The sequence below is a fragment of the Haplochromis burtoni genome, unplaced genomic scaffold, assembly GCF_018398535.1.
Source record: "Haplochromis burtoni strain Fernald_Lab_line unplaced genomic scaffold, NCSU_Asbu1 Contig_818, whole genome shotgun sequence".
In the NCBI taxonomy this organism is placed as follows: domain Eukaryota; kingdom Metazoa; phylum Chordata; class Actinopteri; order Cichliformes; family Cichlidae; genus Haplochromis; species Haplochromis burtoni.
This window is the reverse complement of record NW_024583179.1, coordinates 43111-64817: the sequence shown is the minus strand read 5'-3', so window position 1 is coordinate 64817 and position 21707 is coordinate 43111. Positions and strand designations below refer to the sequence as shown.

Here is a 21707-nt window from a genome sequence, read left to right as displayed (position 1 = left end):
TTGAAGTGTACCTCTGGTGCAAATTACTGACCTCTGTCATCATTTTAAGTGGGGGAACTTGCACAATCAGTGGCTGACTAAATACTTTTTTGCCCCACTGTATGTCCCATACTTATGTGTTGTACCGAGTGAATCGACTGAAAGGGACGAATAGTTATGTCTATAATTTCTGTTCCCTGAAGGAGAGGAACGAGGTACAACACAAGGTGGCCCCACTGAGCAGTTTGGCTCAGTGAAGAACGGCTATTGAACTGAGGGATGACTGTGATGACAGCGGCTATATGTGCAGGTGGGGCCGTGCGCGTCATCTGCCTTAAAGGTGTGAATAAAGATTTCTTCAGCCAGGACACGCAAGGGCGTGATATCCCATACTTATGTGTTGTACCTTGTTCCTCTCCTTCAGGGAACAGAAGTTATAGACATAACTATTAGTTGTGTAGAACAGGTCCTCGGGATATTCACCTTTTGAAAATGATTTTGATGGGAGTTAGGGTCTTGGATTTAGAAGCAATTGTTCAACAGGTGCACCGAGGCAAATTTGACAGGGTTTTGCCACAGAGTAGTTGTATATCAGTAGTTAGTCCTGAACAACTGGATCAAGCATTCTGATTGGCCCATGAAATTCAGGCTTCTGTTTGATTGGTGGATTTGTTTTTAGCAGATAGGTGGTTCAAACCTGGGCATTTGGAGTCAGTTGATGACTTTAAGAATCATCCTTTCTGACTGGATCATTAAAACTTACAGCATTGATCTTTCTGTAGTGAGTTCTCCCACATTTCAGTGATTTGGTGATTAAAAGAATATGAACTTTTAATATTCATTCAGATGCTTTGTGACTCAAAACTGCTTTCAAACTTCTTCTGTGTTAACATCAGCCTTTAGCAGTTCTGCACTTTTGTTTTCAGGTGAATAATTCTGTATTTTTCATCTCATTAAACATTTTTTTTACTTAAATTCAGCATTTATTTCATTTCAGCTCAAAACATTCAGCTATCAGCAATCACACTGCAGTTTCTTCAGAAAATGGATTTTCTAGTTTTCATTAGCAATTTAGCAACATTGATGGTGGTGGTGGATGTGTCTATGTGTGAGTGAAAGGGAGAGCGAGAGACAGATTTTGTGTTATAACTTTCGTGTTAGACACACGCAAGTGTGAGCACTCGGGCCGTATAGTGTGAGACCCTGCATTGTTCTCTATGAACTTCTAACCCCTGAGAGTCAATCATACAGTTTGAGCAGGAGCTGAATAACGCGATTGAAAAAATTGCACAGTGTATGCCCAGCTTAAGGTAAAAAGAACTGATCCTAGCACTGAACCCTGTTGAACACCATAATTAACCTTAGTGTGTGAAGAGGACTCTCCATTTACAAAAAATAGGACTGTTAAATAACACAGACCACTGTCCACTGTCTGAGGCCATAAGAAGATTGTAACCTTGACTAATGCTTTTTCTGGACTGTACAGTACTGTTACTGTACAGAAGAGAATGTTTAACAATCTAGTGTTTTACTCTTTGCTGCAGTTGTACATTCTATTCTGTCTTTTAATTTTTGTTTAAAACTTTTTTTGCTAATTTGTGCTTTGTTTTTGGTGGTCTGGGAGGTGACACAGGCTACTTCCACACTAATGCGTTTTTGTTTGAAAACGCATAGTTTTCTCTCCGTTTTGGCCTCCCGTCCACACTGAGACAACGTTTTCACTCATGGAAAGTGCTCTATAAAATGCATACATTTGAAAACGTTGCTTTCGTGTTGCAGTGTGGACGCAGACTTTATAAAACGATGACGCATGTCAGTCATATGATGCAGTCATGTGTCCAATTAAACAGAGAAAGCGGAGGGCATTATACAGCAGTTGTTTTGTTTGCTCTCAATTTTGACAGCCCTATTAAAGATTGATATCAGTCTGTACATGCTCCAGATAGCTTTTCTTCAAATTCTTTAATTCTCACTCGCTTTTGCAACTTTGTACTTTTGTGTTACTCGCAGCAACAACTCCTCCTCATTGTTAGTCCATTTAAAAAACTCGGTGGTTTTCCTGTGGGACTGTGTTCCTTGTTCCTGTGTTTCTTGTTCCTTGCGACTGTTGACGTAGCCACAGTCCCAAGGGGATGGGGTTTTGGAGGGATAATAGTCCCATAATAGTCAAACACAAAGGGGCCCGGAGGTAATCCCTGATGAAACCCTACCCCCACCTTGAATCTTTCATTTCTACGTGTGAATTTCAAATTTTTTCTAATTTATACCATTGAGACCTGCTCTTAAAAACTAACATAGATGTAGCACTGTTTTTGTAGATGTTTTAAAAATATGCGCGCAAAGTTTTTAGAACATGTTTAATTTAGTGGCATCTTGTACAGAACGTGATTTCGCCAAGATGCGATTAGTAGAATCAGTTAGCTAACTGAATTAGTTTCTGTTAGCTAACTAGCATCAGACCCAGTTCTTCATTGTCTGACTAGCTACACTGACATGGGAAAATCCACCTGTTAGCCTTAAGGTACAGGTTTGTAAAAAACGTTTTGAATAAGGACAATGTGGAAGACAGCCCGTTTGATTCAGGTGACAGGTGGTTTACCGGGCCAACAAGCTAGAGTCAAAAACTCTTTATTTTCCTCATCTAGCAGGGTGTTCAAAGCAGCACAATCAGGTGATGCGATAAGTGGTATTTTATGGAATAAAACAATCTTTCTTTTCCCAAGCAGATCCAAACAGTTTACACTAGTGATTAATACATTCACATCACATCACAAACATAACTGTGTTTTTTTTTTACTGAAGCAAAATCAGGAAATACATCAGCATATCTGCAGGAAAAATTGGTTAATATGTGTGGTAGGCGGAATTTCTGTTTCACTGCAACTAGCCAGACAACAGAGAGCCACTGAATGCTTAACAGTCAGAGAAAAGTGAATAGTGTATCCTTAGTTTTAACTTAAAATTCATGGTTGCAGCAAAGGGCAGCACAAAAGTGATCCACTTAAACTGATTTTTAGTTTTAGTGTCCTTTATTTACCCTGAGTTATTGTTTTTGTTAGTAGTTAGCTAACACAAACAGTGTCAGTCTATTACTAGCAACTAACCAACCCGGTGATGTCACATGTTTTAAAACCTTTAAGCACGTATTTCTTGAGTCCAGAGTTATAGTTATGTCAGTTTTTGAGAACAGGATATGTTATAAATTAGCCTTTCTACATGTATTGTCCACTTTCCTTCCATCTGTATCAAGATTTTCATATTTTAAGCACTATGGGGTATAGTCTCCATATAATGGACATAGAAGGAATGTATTAGCCTGACACACTAAGCTAATCGTTATTCGTCACCTTAAAATGTGCCTTAACGTCTCATTTGCCCTTCTCTTGTAGTTCTATGGAGCTCCAGAGTTCTATGAAGTAATGCTAAAGAACCTCAACATAGTGTTCACCACTCTCTTCTCTCTGGAATGTATTCTCAAGATCATTGCTTTTGGGCCATTGGTGGGTAGTCATTATAAAGCAACTCTAAATACTCTTAAAGGTAAAGCACAGCTCCTGATTTTATTTTTTGTTTTTTTGCTTTTTTTCTTCAGAACTACCTAAAGGATGCTTGGAACGTGTTTGACTTTGTGACAGTGTTGGGAAGCATTACTGACATCCTGGTGACGGAAATCAATGTAAGAGCACTTTTTCCCACCCACCTCACTCTCACTTAAATATTTCATGGGATACATAAAAACACTGCAGTTTAGAAAATTAACTGGGGCTTAGCAAGCAAGCTAACTAGCCAGTGGTCAGTCACATGGCAGAGTCGTGACAGAGGCTATATAGCTGGGGAAAAGGAAAGGATTTGAGGTAGTAATGTTTTGATACGATGCAATAATTACAGGACAGGTGTTTTTCTGAATCCACATTAGAGAGTAACCTTCAATGTGTGATATTTGGCTGAGTTATATTTTACAGTGTTTTTGCATATTTTGTGGGTAGTTTCTTTATTTATTCCAGACTTTTCAGTCTACTATAAGTATATCTTTATTATACTATACTATAAGTATATCTCTGTACACATGTGTGTATATGTATCTGCATACGATTATTTGCTGATTGTTATCAGTTTATGCTGTACAATATGACTGTTTGTGTTCTCTTGCCTCTCTTTCCCAACTCTTTCTGTCATTCTACACATTTGTTGTTGATTGTCGTCAATGGTGTTGGCATGCCATGGTCCAAAAACATCACTAGACTACGGTGAGTGGGTTTCTGTAAATAAAACTGTCCTATGATAAAAACATTTTCATGCTGGTGATGTAGGGAAAAGAAACCCTATAAACCTGCAGTTTACATCTTGCTAGCAGTCTAATGAACTTCTAGCAAGATTTAAACTGCATCTTAAGTCAGTAAACTTTATTTTACCCACAATATTTTTTGGATTGTCTTTAGACTTCACAAAAACATATTAGGGGACATCAGTACTTGATAGCCATGGTATCCAGGCTAAGAACATGTAACATACTTTAAATAAATAGTTTTAAATAAATAAACACTGTAAAATTCAAGTTTTTGCAATATGTGTATATATATCCACACACACACACACACACACACACACACACACACACACACACATCCATTGAATGTCTCCCTAATTCTGAGTTCTCAAGGTTGGCAAGTATGGGGAATCACCCCATACTTGCTTAATTGGCGCAATTAAATTAACTTTAATGCACATGTAAAACAAAAACAAAAACAAAACCAAAAAACACAGAAATCAATTATTTTTATACAATAATTTAATAGATTCAACATCTTTCTTCAACAGAATTGCAGACTGCACAGATGGTACCCTACCAAAGGAAAAAGTACTATAGCTTACTAGGGTATATATTAGACTTACATTAGCTACATAAAAAAGGATCCTGTTGTAGAAAGTAATATTAAATAAATTCTAACAATTCTAACAACAGCTTATCAAGCTTAAACGTGCTGCTGTTGTTCAGCCGCTGGTTTCCTCTTTCTGGTGCAAAGTGGGCCAAAAACAAACAAGAGAGACGGGAGTCGCAAAAGAAAAACTGATCAGCTGATCATTGATCAGTTTCATGATTGAAGTAGCAACAGGAGAGGGAGGGAGAGAGAAGAGGCGCATACTGCTCCCTAAGGTTATGAGCTGAGTTATGTCATGTCTCTCATTTTGTGAGGTGCTTTTGTGATATTTAATGGATGTGATTACATTTTTTTATTTCTCTCCGATATCCAATTCAGGAATTTAGGTCTGTATCGGACCGATTCGTAATATCGGATCGGTCCATCCCTAGTCGTTGATGGTCATGATAATTGCGTATTAATGATCAAGAAACTGATCCCATGAGAAAAAATATTTTCTGCTTCAAATTGATGTCATTTAGGTATCTAAAAATCTTAGACAGGTTTGAATCTCAGTGAAAATGTCGTGAATGTGATAAATAAAAAGGACGTTACCTCGGATTTTTGAATTGATAACATCGGTGGATCTACTAAATACCTTGGACAAGTTTGACTCTGGGTGGCTGTAGCTCCGGTGGTAGAGGAGGTCACCTACAAACTGGAAAATTTGCGGTTCAATCCCAGTCTGCATGTCAAATGTCGTTGGTCAAGATACTAACCCCATGTTGCTCTCCAATGCATCCATTGGAGTATGAATGCCTGTGAATGTTAGATAGTAAGCAATAAGAACCAGCTTAGAAAAAAGTGCTTGGGTGAATGTACAAGTTGTATAAAGTACTTTGAGTGCTCAGAGTAGAAAAGCGCTAAATAAGAACCAGTCAATTTACCATTCACTCCCGGTGACCTTAACCTCAAGATCAGAGAAAGTTTTCTGAAAATCTTGTGAATGTAATAACTTGAGAACAAGGTCACAAAAGATTTCAAAATTGGTACCATAGGTGTGTTTACTAGGAGGCTTCCTTTGCTCCTTTGTCAACCAGTCTGTGCACTGTTGTCTAAGGTTATGAGTAAATGGAGCCATCTGGAAAACCTTTGTGCCCCCTTTTAGTGATAATTCTTAAAGCACTGTGATGAACAGCATTTAGCGAAATTGAATGTATTGACCTTGTATGCTTTTGCCACATGTGATTGTTTGTAACCAGCTGACTTCCATAAGTGTGTTTAACATTGAGCAATGATATTTGGTGGGTAAGTGCTCCCTATCTTATCTGTGTCTAACAGGACAGGCTGCTCAACCTGAGCTTTCTGAGGCTCTTTAGAGCTGCTCGACTCATAAAGCTGCTGAGGCAGGGATACACCATCCGCATTTTGCTGTGGACCTTTGTTCAGTCTTTTAAGGTGCTCATAAACAGTACAATGCTTACACATTCTTGACTAGCCCTGATATTCACATTTTCTGTACACTTCCAAAGCCACATACAGCAATTTCCTGCACACACTTCTACACTGCCTAGAAGAACTCAGAGTGGGTATTTAAAATGAAATACGTTTTGTTTCCTGTTGTTGCCTTTAGGCCCTGCCTTATGTTTGTCTACTGATTGCCATGCTGTTCTTTATCTACGCCATCATTGGAATGCAGGTGTGTGATGCTACTCGGTCAGAGAATGTGATATTCATGCAGTAATTTACCATTACAATATTGTGGCCTGAATCCATGTTTCTGCTCTAGGTGTTTGGCAACATTGAGCTGAATGAGGATACAGCTATAAATCACCACAACAACTTCCGCACATTCCTTCAGGCTCTCATGCTACTGTTCAGGTATACATAACTTAAATATATACATTGGTCCATGAGCACATTAAGCAAAGAGTTTTATCACTCAGTTGTAAATGCTGATCGGGTTTGCTGTCATCTCACCAGGCAGTTTTTCAATGTGATAGTGCCTGAAGATGGCTGTTCAATGATTGTCATTCACAGTGGACATAGATGGCCTATTTTACTTGTTTTCAAACCATCTGTCCTCTGGGTCCAAAGTATGAACATTGGTAGTGTCCTTTATCCTTTAGCTCCAGATGTACAGCTGAGTCTTGTTGTGTCGAGGGGGCTCTTATATGTTGACGCCATCCATTTATGGAGTGGCTATTTGGTTGCTCCAACGTAGAGGTCCAAGCGCTCCTCGCTGCACTGCACATAATAAATTGCAAGCTCACAAAAAAGTTTTGTCTCACTCCTATTTCTTCTTATGCATGTTGAAGCTCTACTTGGAACCTTGTTAAAGTCCAACCATCCGGGCACTTGGTTATGGCGTTCCATCTTGCATCTTGCTGTTATGTGCAGGATTGTCTCAGGGGCATCTTTACACAGCCTTCACCTGGGGTCTTGCCTGGTATGGTAAACGTGAGCACGTGGTTTGTTGGGGCCATCTTCCTGATATTTGTTGTCTCATCCTGGACCGTGGTGCTAACACTCACCAGTTCCCGGCCTCCTTCCTTCCATTTAGCATACAGCTTCAGGGTGCTGGACTTGGACTGAAACCCTCCATGAATGATCAGGAGCTTCCTTGTCTTGATGTCAGTGGCCTTCTATGTCCTCCTTTCCCCAGCTTATTGTCCCAGCAGGGTTAATCATGGGCAGGGCGTAAGTGTTGATACCCCAGATCTTGTTCTTACCGTTCAGCTGACTCATCAGGACTTGCCTGACCCTCTGCAGGTACTTGGTGGTTGCAGCTTTGTCAGCAGCCTCGTCATGGTTTCCATTTTCCTGTGGGATCCCCAGGTATTTGTAGTGGTCCTTTATGTCTGCATTGTTGCCTAGTTCGATCCCCCTTACTTCTGACTACCTTCCCTCTCTTTGTTATTGTTGGGTCTGTGTTTCCACAAGCCCCGCTAGTTTAGAGACTTATTCATCATGAAGAACACAAGACAATCAATTTACTTGCAAGGGAGGCCTCGTCAGTATCTCAGGAACGCACTTCGTATCCTACCACAAAATGACCCCAAATCCGGCCTCCGCTTGCTGCCTTTTATTGGGAAAACAGTTCAAACAATACACACCACAGCAAAAGCACCTCCCACCGTAAACCCCCCCAATGGTTCTAAGACAAGGCACTATGTGTGTGTATGTGTAAATATCTATATGCATGTGCAAGAACGTGTGTGTGTGTATGTGAGAATGTGTGTATGTGTGTGTGTGTATGCATGTGAGAGTGTGTGTGTGTGTGTGTGTTTGAGTGAATGTGTGAGAATGTGTCTCTCTGTGTGCGTGACTTCTGTCGCGGTTCAAATTTTGAGGAAGAGACATACGACTGAAAGTCCATAGTGGGTCAACACAAATTATTTTATTAAAACACCTATATGTGGTGAAGATAGGCTCTGTAAGGTTCTTTTGATTTGGAAGGAAAAACAAGTGCAGACAGAGTCCTCGGAGGTGTCTAAAAAGTGATTTATTAAACACACACAGTTTACACAGTGTGGGAAGCACTACGGTCTTCGCCTCTCTGCTTGTTACAGAAAGCTTTATAGCCATTATGACGTCAAGACAATTCCTGGACCTCCTCTTCTCAGAACAACAACACTTTCCCAGGCTTGAAACCAGATGTTTCCAATCATCGGTATTTGGCAGCATAAACAATTGTGTACACGAGTGTGCAGTTTTGTGAGAGTGTAGGTCCAGGCCAACGAAAGTTCGGTGTCCTTATCTGACTTGGGCTGCCTGGACCTACAGCTATGCTGGTGCTATGCATGATAGAGTATTATATCTAGAATGTGTTTTATTCTGCATGCTCTGGAATACAAGGGATACAAGATCACTCAGCAAACACCGTTAGCAGATTTACTAAATGATAAATGATACATGATAATATTGATGATAAACTGATGATAAGTGATGCAGACTAATGAAGTAATGATGAAATAATGACCGTACATGTGAATAATAATACAGTGACAGTAAAATAACATTCCTTGACCTGACAACTCCTCCTCTTGGGCTCGCTTGCGAGGCCAAAACAAATAAACACGTTATAACACTTATCAACCCCAGCACCCCTGTTATTTTCCAATTTTCCCACAGTTTCATGATCACTGTTCCCAGGCTCTTTTTACCTTTACTTTAAACTTCGTGATAAGAGTATAAGGTTATGAGTATAAAAGTATGCGATTAACGTACAAAACTATTACGATTCCTTTAATCTCTTAATTATTTTAGACTAGAGCCCTAGCCTATCAGGAGCCTGGAATGAATTGATGCTTGGCGCGTGACGCTCCTCTTCTTTCTTCGTCTCCCCAGGTGGGAGATGGGGAGAACCGCTGCACAGGGGGAGAGGATTATTCTGCCTCTATGTTCCCCCCCGTGTTACTTTGGGTGGAGCTTATCTCGAGTAAGCTCTCGTCCGCCACTGCACATTGAGACCAATGGAACCAGGTCTCACCCTTTCCCTTCAACCGAACCGCGCTGGTGGTACGAGCCGTCACCTCGAATGGCCCCGTCCACCTCGGATCTCTCCACTTTCGCTTAATGACCTTCAGCCACACCGCCTTGGCGTCGGGGACGGACCTGTCCACCGCATTCACCCCCACTCCAACCTGTTGTGTGAAACTAGACACAAGAGCTTTTAATTCTTTCCAACATTCCGCATGCTTTCTGTTACTTTTTATACTCTCTTCCGCCAGGACTGTTGTCCAAGGACCTGGAAACTGTCGTCCTGTCAACAGCTCATATGGTGTGAAACCTGTGGATTGATTAACACAGCATCTTATTATCATCAATGCAATTGGCAGGGCTGCAACCCAATTTAGCCCCGTCTGAGCAGAAATTTTAGCTATTTTGTTTTTCAGGTTTAGATTCATTCTTTCCACCTTCCCCTGGGACTGAGGATGATACACCGTCCCAAATCGGTGCTGCAACCCCAGCTTCTGTTCTACTTCTGCCAAATCTTTATTTTTAAAATGAGTTCCATTGTCTGACCTAATTCTTTTGGGAAAACCATGCCGGGGGATGTAATGATTGATTAAACACTTAATCACACTTTTTGCATCCTCCCTCTTTGTTGGCCACGCTTCGGGCCACCCCGTCAGAGCATCCACACTTACCAGCAAATACCGGACTCCTCCCGGTCCCACGTCGATCATGTCAGTGAAATCAATGACAATCTCTTCCCCTGGTCTTTCTGGAATGGGGAACTTACCTGCCTCTGGTTTAATCACTGGCTTTGGATTGTGCCTCCCACAGATCAGGCACGTCCTAGCTTTTTCCTTAATCATATCCCTCAAAAAGGGATGCCACCAATGGCACAGATGTCTCTCCATCTGGGCCACACCCACATGGCCAAGCCCATTTGCTTCTGCAATCTTCTGTTCCGCTAGGTTGACAGTCAACACCGGTCGTCCGTCAGGTCCTCGCCAGAGACCTCCTTCCCATGCTCCTTGACTCTTCCAGACCCCCTTCTCTTCCGGGGCCGCCTCCTCTTGGGCCTTCCTGGCCTCCTCCAACATGTTGACTCCTACTTCTTCCTCCACACTTATTTGTACCATCTGCCGTAGTGCTTTATAGCCTGCTGCCTCTTTCGCAGCTCGATCGGCTTCCTGATTTCCTCTGGCCACCATGCCAGTCCCCGAGGAGTGACCTTTACACTTTATGATACTCACCTCCTCTGGGTCTCCCCACTGAGACCTATACAAGAACGTTACACATTCTCTCTAAAACAATCTCCTGCCAACCTGTAAGCTTGTGTAAAAACATCAGTCAGCAGTTACATGTTAAGCTCATTTAACTCCCAGCTCCACCTGGAACCTGTATCCTGGAAAACAAATCTGTTAAATCAAACATCTTATTTACAACCAACTATAGAAAGAGAAACACACTAGTTCCCACCCATGTAATTGAGCATTGCATGGCACATCCAACATACTGTTTTACTTTAGTCCATGACGTGCTTACCTTCAGGGTCATACGTCACATGAAAACCAAAATAATTCCAAACGCCAGATCTGAATGAGGGTGGGGGAGGGTGGGGGAGGTGCCCTGCGCTCTTCCTTCTGTCTATGCTGTCTGTGTGGAGCGCTCAGTGGATCTGCGCTCGACAGTGCAGCCTAGGCGGAGTAGTCGAACGCAGATTCACTGAGCGCTCCACACAGACAGCATCGTCAGAAGGAAAGTTGATAAAATAAATTACAAATTTGTATTGTTCGATACATATGCGTACCGAACCGAAAGCACTGTATCGAACGGTTCAATATCGATACGAATATCGTTGCACCCCTAGTATTAATGTAAATGACAATAAATTGACCAATTTACATCTATATATATATATATATATACAGTGATGCTTAGTAACGCGTTACTCTCAATATGACAATAAAAATCAGCTTGCTATACTAATACAGTGGGGCAAAAAAGTATTTAGTCAGCCACCGATTGTGCAAGTTCCCCCACTAAAATGATGACAGAGGTCAGTAATTTGCACCAGAGGTACACTTCAACTGTGAGAGACAGAATGTGAAAAACAAATCCATGAATCCACATGGTAGGATTTGTAAAGAATTTATTCGTAAATTAGGGTGGAAAATAAGTATTTGGTCACCTCAAACAAGGAAAATCTCTGGCTCTCACAGACCTGTAACGTCTTCTGTAAGAAGCTTTTCTGTCCCCCACTCGTTACCTGTATGAATGGCACCTGTTTGAACTCATCATCTGTATAAAAGACACCTGTCCACAGCCTCAAACAGTCAGACTCCAAACTCCGCCATGGCCAAGACCAAAGAGCTTTCGAAGGACACCAGGAAAAGTATTGTAGACCTGCACCAGACTGGGAAGAGTGAATCTACAATAGGCAAGCAGCTTGGTGTGAAAAAATCAACTGTGGGAGCAATCATCAGAAAATGGAAGACATACAAGACCACTGATAATCTCCCTCGATCTGGGGCTCCACGCAAGATCTCATCCCGTGGGGTCAAAATGATCATGAGAACGGTGAGCAAAGATCCCAGAACCACACGGGGGGACCTGGTGAATGACCTGCAGAGAGCTGGGACCAAAGTAATCAAAGGTCACCATCAGTAACACACTACAACGGCAGGGAATCAAATCCCGCAGTGCCAGACGTGTTCCGCTGCTGAAGCCAGTGCATGTCCAGGCCCGTCTGAAGTTTGCCAGAGAGCACATGGATGATACAGCAGAGGATTGGGAGAATGTCATGTGGTCAGATGAAACCAAAGTAGAACTTTTTGGTATAAACTCAACTCGTCGTGTTTGGAGGAAGAAGAATACTGAGTTGCATCCCAAGAACACCATACCTACTGTGAAGCATGGGGGTGGAAACATCATGCTATGGGGCTGTTTTTCTGCCAAGGGGACAGGACGACTGATCCGTGTTAAGGACAGAATGAATGGGGCCATGTATCGTGAGATTTTGAGCCAAAACCTCCTTCCATCAGTGAGAACTTTGAAGATGAAACGAGGCTGGGTCTTCCAACATGACAATGATCCAAAACACACCGCCCGGGCAACAAAGGAGTGGCTCCGTAAGAAGCATTTGAAAGTCCTGGAGTGGCCTAGCCAGTCTCCAGACCTCAACCCCATAGAAAATCTGTGGCGGGAGTTGAAAGTCCGTGTTGCTCGGCGACAGCCCCAAAACATCACTGCTCTCGAGAAGATCTGCATGGAGGAATGGGCCAAAATACCAGCTACTGTGTGTGCAAACCTGGTAAAGACCTATAGTAAACGTTTGACACTCTGTTATTGCCAACAAAGGTTATGTTACAAAGTATTGAGTTGTATTTTTGTTATTGACCAAATACTTATTTTCCACCCTGATTTACGAATAAATTCTTTACAAATCCTACCATGTGGATTCATGGATTTTTTTTCACATTCTAGTCTCTCACAGTTGAAGTGTACCTCTGGTGCAAATTACTGACCTCTGTCATCATTTTAAGTGGGGGAACTTGCACAATCGGTGGCTGACTAAATACTTTTTTGCCCCACTGTGTACACACAGTGTGTGTGTGTGTGTGTGTGTGTGTGTGTGTGTATATGTATATATATATATATATATATATATATATATATATATGTATATATATATATATTTATATATATATGTATATATATTTATTATATATATCTTATTTGCTTTCTCATGTGACTTGTCTGTTTTCTGCTGAATCTTCTACATGCACTCTTAGAAAAAACAAACATTAGCAACACACATTGACCATCCCGGTGGTCAGGCGCAGGTCGACAGGTTCCAGAGGTGCTATAAAAAGACCATAAAGTTAAGCCTGCTGTAAAAGGAGTGACACTGGTGTCAACACAGTATATGTCTCACACTATATTCACTTCTCCCCTGTACTATTCAACATTTTCCCAAGAACACAGTGTAATAGCATAATCAACATATAGCCTGTAAACACAGTTCCCTGCACACATGAACCCAGTAATCCTGTAGTAGAATGAACATTAACTTTTTTTTTTTTTTTTTTTTTTTTTTTTGCCTGTCCCGTTTGGCTCTTTTGCCATCAGAATTGTTGTCTAAAGGCAAAGAAAGATGCCCAACGGATTTACTTTACCAAATTGACCATCCCAGCCTTGCCATAATGGTCCATTTGATTCACCTTTTATTGTTTATTTTATTTTCACTTACTGAATACGGGACAGACTTGACTGGGGGAAAGAAGGGGAGAAAGAAAGAGGGAAAGAGAAACAGCTGAGAAGAGGGACGGGGGAGAAGGGCAAAAGACAAAAACCAACAAAACGGGCAGAGGAAAAAAAAAATGCATATATCAATCACCTGGATCACCTGCTGAGAAAGAAAAAAGAAAGCAAGCAGAAGAGAACAAGAGTAATAGAATAAACAACATCACAATGATATATGTGAATATGACAGTAAATACTAAATATTAAACATTGTTGTGCAGCACATAAGATCAACAGAACACAGTGTGCTTTGAGGTAGGAGCCAAAAAGGGTGTAGTTTGTGGGTGTGATCACCCGTGTGTACACCTGTGAGCATGGACGCGCTTGTTTTTTGTTTTGTTTTTTTAAAAGGTTCCTTCGTGTAATAATCTGCTAGAGGGTGTGGGGGGGCCACAGCCCCGTCCTCCAGGGCGTGAAGCAGGTGTGGAGGAGATCAAAACTCCAGACATCCAGAGGCCCCCAGAACACAAGAGACCAAGGAAGACCAACAGAGGGGCAGCTGCGCCACTGTCCCAGAAAGAGCTGAGGAGAGTCCCAGATGAGGGCTCACTCAGCAGCCGCGGAGCAGAAGCCAGGGGGAGTTGCAGTGACGCGCCCGTGAGCTCCGCCGGCAGCCAGCTGCGCCTGAGTGACCGAGCCCCAGGCCGAGAGGCCGGGGGCACCCCACCTCCGAAGTGGCCCGAGCGAGCCCCAGGCTCCAGGCCCCGATAAGCGGCCGCCAAGGAGTGAGCCGGTGTGTACCTGGACGCCCATCCCCGGACACAAAGAACCACCAACGCACCGATGTCTGAGGGAGTCCGCCACTGGCAGGGGAAGTGGTGGTGGGGGGAGATAGGCCTCCAAACCTTGGAGGGCCTGAGATGTCCCCAGAGAGGTGGCGCCTGACACCCAACCTGACATATAGACACAGACATACAGGCACACACAGACACAAACATCCATTCCCACCCTCATGCTCTCATATGCACTTACTCCACACTCAACCAACGTGGAGACAGACATAAAGAGACGCTGTACACACGATCACACTCCCCAAGCGTACTCTACAAACCGGGTCTAGGTACCCTTGCCCCTGGAGGGGGGAACTGCACCCAGACCCAGGTGGTGTTACCCTTTTCCCTGCGGTGGGGGGAGGCAGACCGCCCCGACTCCGCAGCAGCAGGAAGGCTCCACACTCCAGACCGCAGTCGGACGGCCAACTCCTCCTCCTAGCCCCCCGCTCCAGCAGGTCGCAGAGAACGGGGGTGAGAGAAGACTCCAAACCTCCCTCCACCCGCTCATTGTAATGTTGATGCATGTGTGTTCTAAGGTGCATTTAAAACCCAGGAGGGCATGGAGCTACCTGCCAGAGAGCAGCAGGTAAGCGCATGGTCCCTCCTGCTAGCCCTCAATGTCTACGTGTATTTAAAATTGAGAGGTGGGCAACGATGCCAGGGGTGGGGTGTACACCCTGATGGTACTTTGGACTCCGTGTATCGTGCCCACCCCCCAAGATCCTATATGTATGTGTAATGAGAGTGTGAGTAATGTGAATGTCTAAGTTGTGGGATAAAATTGAGGCAGAGGCAGCCAGAAGGGACAGAGGGGGGGGGGGTAGCCTCCTCTGCACCCTGGTGACATACCCCTACTCCAAGGCCCTGCATGTGTGGGTGGTTGTGGTGGAGCGGGAAGAGGGAGGCAGCTGGAGATGGGGAGGGAAGGAAGGGAGGGGCAGGTGACCCCTCCCTGGGGCCAGCTCCCCCGCTGACCCCAGTAGGCACCCCCATACTCCGCGACCCGCCAGGGAAAGGGGGCCCAGGCCCATCCAGACCGGGGCCCAGTGCAGCAGCGCCGCCCGGCCCCACAGAGCCCGGGACAGTCCACCCAACCCCACCACAGAGAAAACTGCACCCACCCCACCATCCACTCATCTTCCAGACTACATAAGACAATAAACACCCAGGCTGAGATCTTCCTCCACCTCTCCTGTATCTCCCCCTCCTGCAGAGGGAGCTCCTGGGGAGAGGAAAGCTCATGCAAGATGTGACAATCTCCCCCACCAGTTGAAGAGCCCCCCAGGTGGCTCGATGCACCGGCGGCACCCTGCTCCAGGGCTGGGCCCCCATGCACCCACCCGCCCACAACCCCGGCAACACACCAACCAGGACCCAAGCCCCCGAGGCCCGGTCCGGGTCCCAGCCCAGAGACGGAGCGCCCCCAGAACCTCACGCCCATCCCGGACCCACCCAGGGGCAGCCAGGCTACCAGGTCAGTAACCCACGTCCGTCAGCACAGACCCTCCCCTAGCCCCGCTGCACGCAGCCGCGAGGAAACAGTCACCTGAGAGCCAACAGAGCCCCTAACCGGACATGACCGCTACCCCGGGTTGAGCCCCCCAAGGAAGATGCCTCCGGGGAACCCCCCGACGCCCTAAGCCTGTCCCTACCCCCACACCAATCACAACAGTGAAGGCGGGACCAAACTATGACCCCCCACCCCCACTAGGTGATGGAGCTGATCAAAGGAGCCCAGAGCAATTGATCTGATGTGGTGGCAGAGGCTGTATCAAGACTAATGTAATCTAATAGATAATTTCTATATTGGTTAGAATTAAGATTATTTTTATTTTTCCAGTTCATGAGGACTGTTTTCTTGGCTATGCATAGGGCAGTGAAAACCATATGGGCGATATTCTTTTCTGAAGTGACATTATCTAAGCTGCCCAACAAACACACTAAGGGGGAAGTTGGAATGTTACATTTCAGACACTTCGATAAGTCTTCACATATCTCGCGCCAAAACTTCTGAACTGGTGGGCAGAACCAAAGAGCGTGGATATAATTGTCCGGTGAATTGGTTTGGCAGTGTGAGCAGTTGTTGGTGGACGTAAAGCCCATCTTGAACATCCGATGACCTGTATAGTGTACTCTATGTAATATTTTGTATTGAATTAATTGAAGACTGGGATTTCTAATTAGATGAAAGGTTTTTAAGCAAATCTGAGACCAGAAGTTTAGGTCTAAGTTAACTGATAAATCCGCTTCCCATTTTGCAATAGGAAGTGATATTGATTCATCTGTTTTAGAAAGCATTCTGTATATTTTGGATAGTAATTTGGGGGGTTTAAGAGTAAGAAATTGAACCACACTTGGTGGTGTTTGTAGTTCAACTTGACCCGGTTTAAATTTCTTTTTTACTATGGATTTAATTTGTTGATATTCTAAAAATCTTTTCTTGTTGATCCCATATTGTGTAACTAGTCCGTCAAATGAAATAAATTCTGTTCCTTCTAGTATATGTTCTAAATATTTGATTCCTTTACCACTCCAATCTGAAAAGTTTATCATATTATTGTTTTGTAATATGTCAGGGTTGTTCCAGATAGGTGTACGTTTGCATGGGATTAATGAAGACGCCGTCAATTTTAGAAACTCCCACCATGCTGTCAGAGAAGAGCTGATGTTGATGCTTTTAAAGCATTCATGTCGTTGGATGTTTGAGCTGATAAATGGTAGGTCTGAGATCTCTAGATTATTGCAGAGTGCTTGTTCTACATCTAGCCAAGGTTCATCTAAGAGGGTGTGTTTTAGCCATCCTGAGATAAACTGAAGCCTGTTGGCTAAGAAGTAGTGCTGAAAGTTAGGCAGTTCTAGTCCTCCTTTATCCTTGGTCTTTTGTAGTGTTTTTAAGCTTATACGTGGGGGTTTATTTTTCCAAAGGAATTTGGACATACATGAATCTAGAGATCTGAACCAATCTTGTGGCGGTTTAGTTGGGATCATTGAGAATAAATAATTTATTTTTGGTAAGACCATCATTTTTATAGCGGCAACCCTTCCCATGAGTGATATGGGTAGACATTTCCATCTAGCCAGATCATCTTCTACCTTCTTTAAAAGTGGGATATGGTTTAATTTAGTTAGATCTGCAAGCTTGGGAGAAACATTAATACCTAAATATTTTATATTTCCCGATTGCAGTGGTGTAGAAGAGGAATTATGGAAGGAGCAATTAATCGGTAGGACTGTAGATTTTGACCAGTTAATTGAGTAATCTGATATTCTTGCAAAAGAGTTTATCAATTCAATCACCCCAGAGATATTGGTTTGTGAATTTTGGAGAAAGAGTAACACATCATCTGCATAAAGGCTGATTTTATGTTCCACGTTCTTGCATTTTATGCCCTTAATTACTGAATTCTGTCTAATTGCTGCTGCTAGTGGTTCAATAAAAATTGCAAACAGTGAAGGGGAGAGTGGGCATCCCTGCCTGGTGCCCCTCAAGAGACAGAAGCTGGAGGATGTCTGGTCATTTGTTCTAACACAAGCTGTTGGGGAATTATATAATATTTTTAACCAGTTTATGAAAGAGGATCCAAAACCAAATTTGTGTAAAGTTGCAAATAGAAATTTCCAGTTAACTCTGTCAAATGCTTTTTCTGCGTCTAAAGAGAATATTGTAGTTTCTAGGTTTTTACTGTATGAGTAGTCTATCAAATTAAGTAATCTACGTGTATTTGTTGATGAGTGCCTACCTTTTATGAAACCAGTTTGGTCAGGATGAATTAAGAGGGGGGTTATTTTCTCCAGTCTCTTTGAGAGAGCTTTGCAGATTATTTTAAGGTCTACATTTATAAGGGATATTGGACGATAGCTTGAGGGATATACAGGGTCTTTGCCTGGTTTTAGCAGGAGATTAATGTTTGCAGAATTCATATTTGATGGAAGTCTGCCCTTTTCTTTAATTTCCAACAACGTTCTGTAGAAAACTGGTGCTAGAATCGACCAGAATTCTTTGTAGAATTCTGCAGGAAAGCCATCTGGACCTGGAGCCTTATTATTGTGCATACTTATCAGGGCTTCCTGGAGTTCACCTGGTGTCAGTGGTGAATCCAGTGCCATTGCTTGAGTGTCCAATAATTTTGGAAGAGTTATGTTGTCCAAAAACTGATCAATTTCTTTTTTAGATGGGTTTATTTGTGGTGAATACAACGTTTTATAGAAATCCCTGAAAATGTTGTTTATTTGTATCGGTTCATATATGTGTTCCCAGATGAATCTTGAACAGCACATATAGTTGTTTTTTCTTTATTTATTTTTAGCTGGTTTGCTAGAAATTGACCGGATTTATTACCATGTTCATAATTTTGTAGGCGTAGTCTTTGTACTAAGAATTTTGTTTTTTTATCAATTATCTCATTTAATTCTAGTTTTGTTTTGCGTATTTTGTTCAATGTTTCCTGATCTTGGTGGGACGCGTAGGCTTCTTCTAGTGATTTGATGTTTTTTTCTAATTCCTGAATATTTTTGTTTTCTTTTTTCTTTTTATGTGATGAGAAAGAAATTATTTTACCTCTCATCACAGCTTTCCCTGCTTCCCATAGAACAGAAGCTGATGTTTCGGGAGTGTCATTATAGTCCAAATATGAAGTCCACTCTTTTTTAAAATATTTAATAAAGTCTTCATCTTTAAGTAGTGATATATTAAATCTCCAGTTTTTTCTTGGCGTAGTATTATTCTTGTGCATTAGTGTTAAAGATACAGGACCATGATCGCTGACAGCTATAGGATGAATCTCAGTGTCTGAAATGTCGTTCAGCAGTGAGCTGCTGACCAAAAAATAATCCAGACGAGAGTAGGAGTGATGGACATGTGAGAAAAAAGTATATTCCTTACTGGTGGGGTGACGGGAGCGCCATGCATCGCAAAGACCAAAGTCGCTCATATATTGTTTGATTATATTTGTGGACTGCCAATTACGCTGAGTTCCCGCTGTATTGAGCCTATCCATGTCTTCATTTAGTCCAAGGTTGAGGTCACCTCCAAGAACAAGTGTGCCATCTAAGTGTTCAGAGAGTGCACTGAAAAAACCGTGAAAGAATGAGGGATCATCAACATTTGGACCATATACACTTGCAATACATAGCTTTTTATCAAGTATAGATAGTTTAATGATTAAGAATCTGCCCTCTGGATCTATAACTGTATCGAGTACTGTGAAATTAATATTTTTATGTATTAAAATTGCTACTCCCCTTTGTCTAGAATTATAACAAGCTGAGAACACATTAGGAAACTCAGGTGTTTTAAGTTCATTCGAACCTCTAAGAGGTCTGTGGGTCTCTTGTAAAAGGACAACATCTGCCTGTAGTTTTTTGAGTTGGTTAAATATTTTTAACCTCTTTACTCTGGAGCCAGCTCCATTTATATTCCATGTAATGAACCTCAGTGTACCCATAGATGTTTGTGTATAACTAGGGATGTATGCTGTGTGCGTCGCTTAGACAGGTGGAGAGAATACGTCACTTGTTCATAAATAAAGAGAAGGAGAGAGAGAAAAAATGTGTGGCGAGATGCTCCGTGGGTCTGACTTAGTGTATGCATAGTTACTAATATGAGTAGGCTTGGCTTAAGTGTATGTGTATCTTATATGACTGTGTGCGCTGTCTGACTGATGTAAATGTGCTGCCGTTGAGCGCATGGTGCGTATGTGTCGAAATAAAGGATGTTTGTGGATGAGTGTCGAAGCAGGTGATCGAGGCAGTGAAAGGAATAAAGAAAGAAACCAAGGACAGGGGTGAGCAGCATAAAACCAAGAGGGGGAAAAGAGAGGGGGAAAAAAAACGAGAAGAAAAAAAAAAACAGAAACAAAACGTAAACATTCCAATTAAATCACTGACGGAGAGTGACGGTGTTAATTCTGCTATGAAATCACACTTTAAGATGCGATTTGATACTGGTAAGTTAAACAGATGTTAATGCAAGTTAGTGTGAGTGGATAGGGAAATGGTGTAGCTGATTCTTATCTGGTGTGAGGTTAATACAGCCACGGAGTGATGTTGGGGTCGCGGTGGAGCTGTCCGTCCACGTACAGCCGGTCCACAGCGATGACAGCGCGGGAGCCCTTCTGGATGAAGCCGCGTCGGATTGGGAAGAGGACCCTGCGTCGTTCCAAGATCTCTTTGGGGAACTGGTCGTTCACGCTGAAGTCCGTTCCTTTTAATTCCCTGCCGCGGCTTTTCACATGTTGCTTTTGTTTGAAGTGGCCGAATTTGGCCACGATAGGACGTGGTCTCCCGGCCGTAGCCCGAATGGGGCCGAGGCGATGTACCCGATCGAAGACGATGTTCTTCACCGTGTCCTCCGGCAGCTTCAGGTGGGTTTTGATGAAGCTTTTTACCGTGGTCTCCGCGTCCTCTCCAGCGGCTTCTGGAATACCAGAAAATACAAGATTATCACGCATGCTACGAGCTTGTAGATCGATAACTGTTTCTTTTATTTTTTTATTTTCTCTATTGAGCTGGGTAACATTATCTGTGAGACATTTCACCGACTCCCTTAGCGTGGCATTTTCAGCAGCAAGCGTTTCCACCTGCTGCTGGCTGTACTCCAGGGATTCTCGCAAGCATTTAAATTCTCGGTGAAGAATCTCCACCAAGGACAGCCTTGCGTCGAAACTGGACAATCGCTTGTCGATTGACTCCAATATGTCGGCAATATCTTTGCCGGCTGGCGATGTTGAGCCGGGGGAATCTGCCGGGCGTTGTCTCTTCGACGACGGCGTCTCAGCTTTGGCCGGGGAAGCTGCACACGGGGTCTTCTTCATCACGAGATCCTGAAAGCACTGATCGATGTAATCTTGGAGAGTCTCTAAACTCTCCTCGTTGTTCTCCAGGGTGTTGGAGATTATTTAGACAAATAGTGTTAGTTATAAGACAATTGATAAGTGTATTTGGTAATGCTGAAGCTTAAATGAATTTGTTCAAATCTAAACTACCATTTGCTTTAATTTTCCGCCAAAATCTCCGGCGTCTGACGTCAGTTACAACATGAGTCGCTTACCTTGTCCGTCACTTCCGTCACTTACTCACCTGCTGATTCTCTCCTCACCACCAGCAGACAAGGGGCAAATCACACACAGCATGAGGGACAACACGACCTGAGGGACAACACGACCTGAGGGACAACACGACTTAGTTTTAATATTACTCTTATTTCTAGTGATGGGTCGGTCGTAACTCACATAATCAAACACATGATTAACCCTCTGCTGTAGAAAAGAAATTTAAATGTTAGCGCTGCGCAGCTGTATACACACTTTCTCACAGTAACTTCTGTGAGCAACACAAA

At 43.0% G+C, this 21707-nt stretch overlaps 1 protein-coding gene across 3 annotated transcripts in view; it reads left to right on the top strand.

Annotated features, from left to right (window-relative positions):
• LOC102311676 (voltage-dependent N-type calcium channel subunit alpha-1B) overlaps window positions 1-21707 on the top strand; it is a gene marked incomplete at its 3' end in the record, with an annotated part of 101216 nt that overhangs the window by 38275 nt on the left and 41234 nt on the right. For all 3 annotated transcript variants that reach the window (XM_014330452.2, XM_042215764.1, XM_014330453.2), the window contains 6 exon segments: window positions 3369-3479; window positions 3572-3655; window positions 4221-4226; window positions 6180-6296; window positions 6472-6537; window positions 6628-6719. In XM_014330452.2, the coding sequence (XP_014185938.1) occupies window positions 3369-3479; window positions 3572-3655; window positions 4221-4226; window positions 6180-6296; window positions 6472-6537; window positions 6628-6719 (476 nt within the window).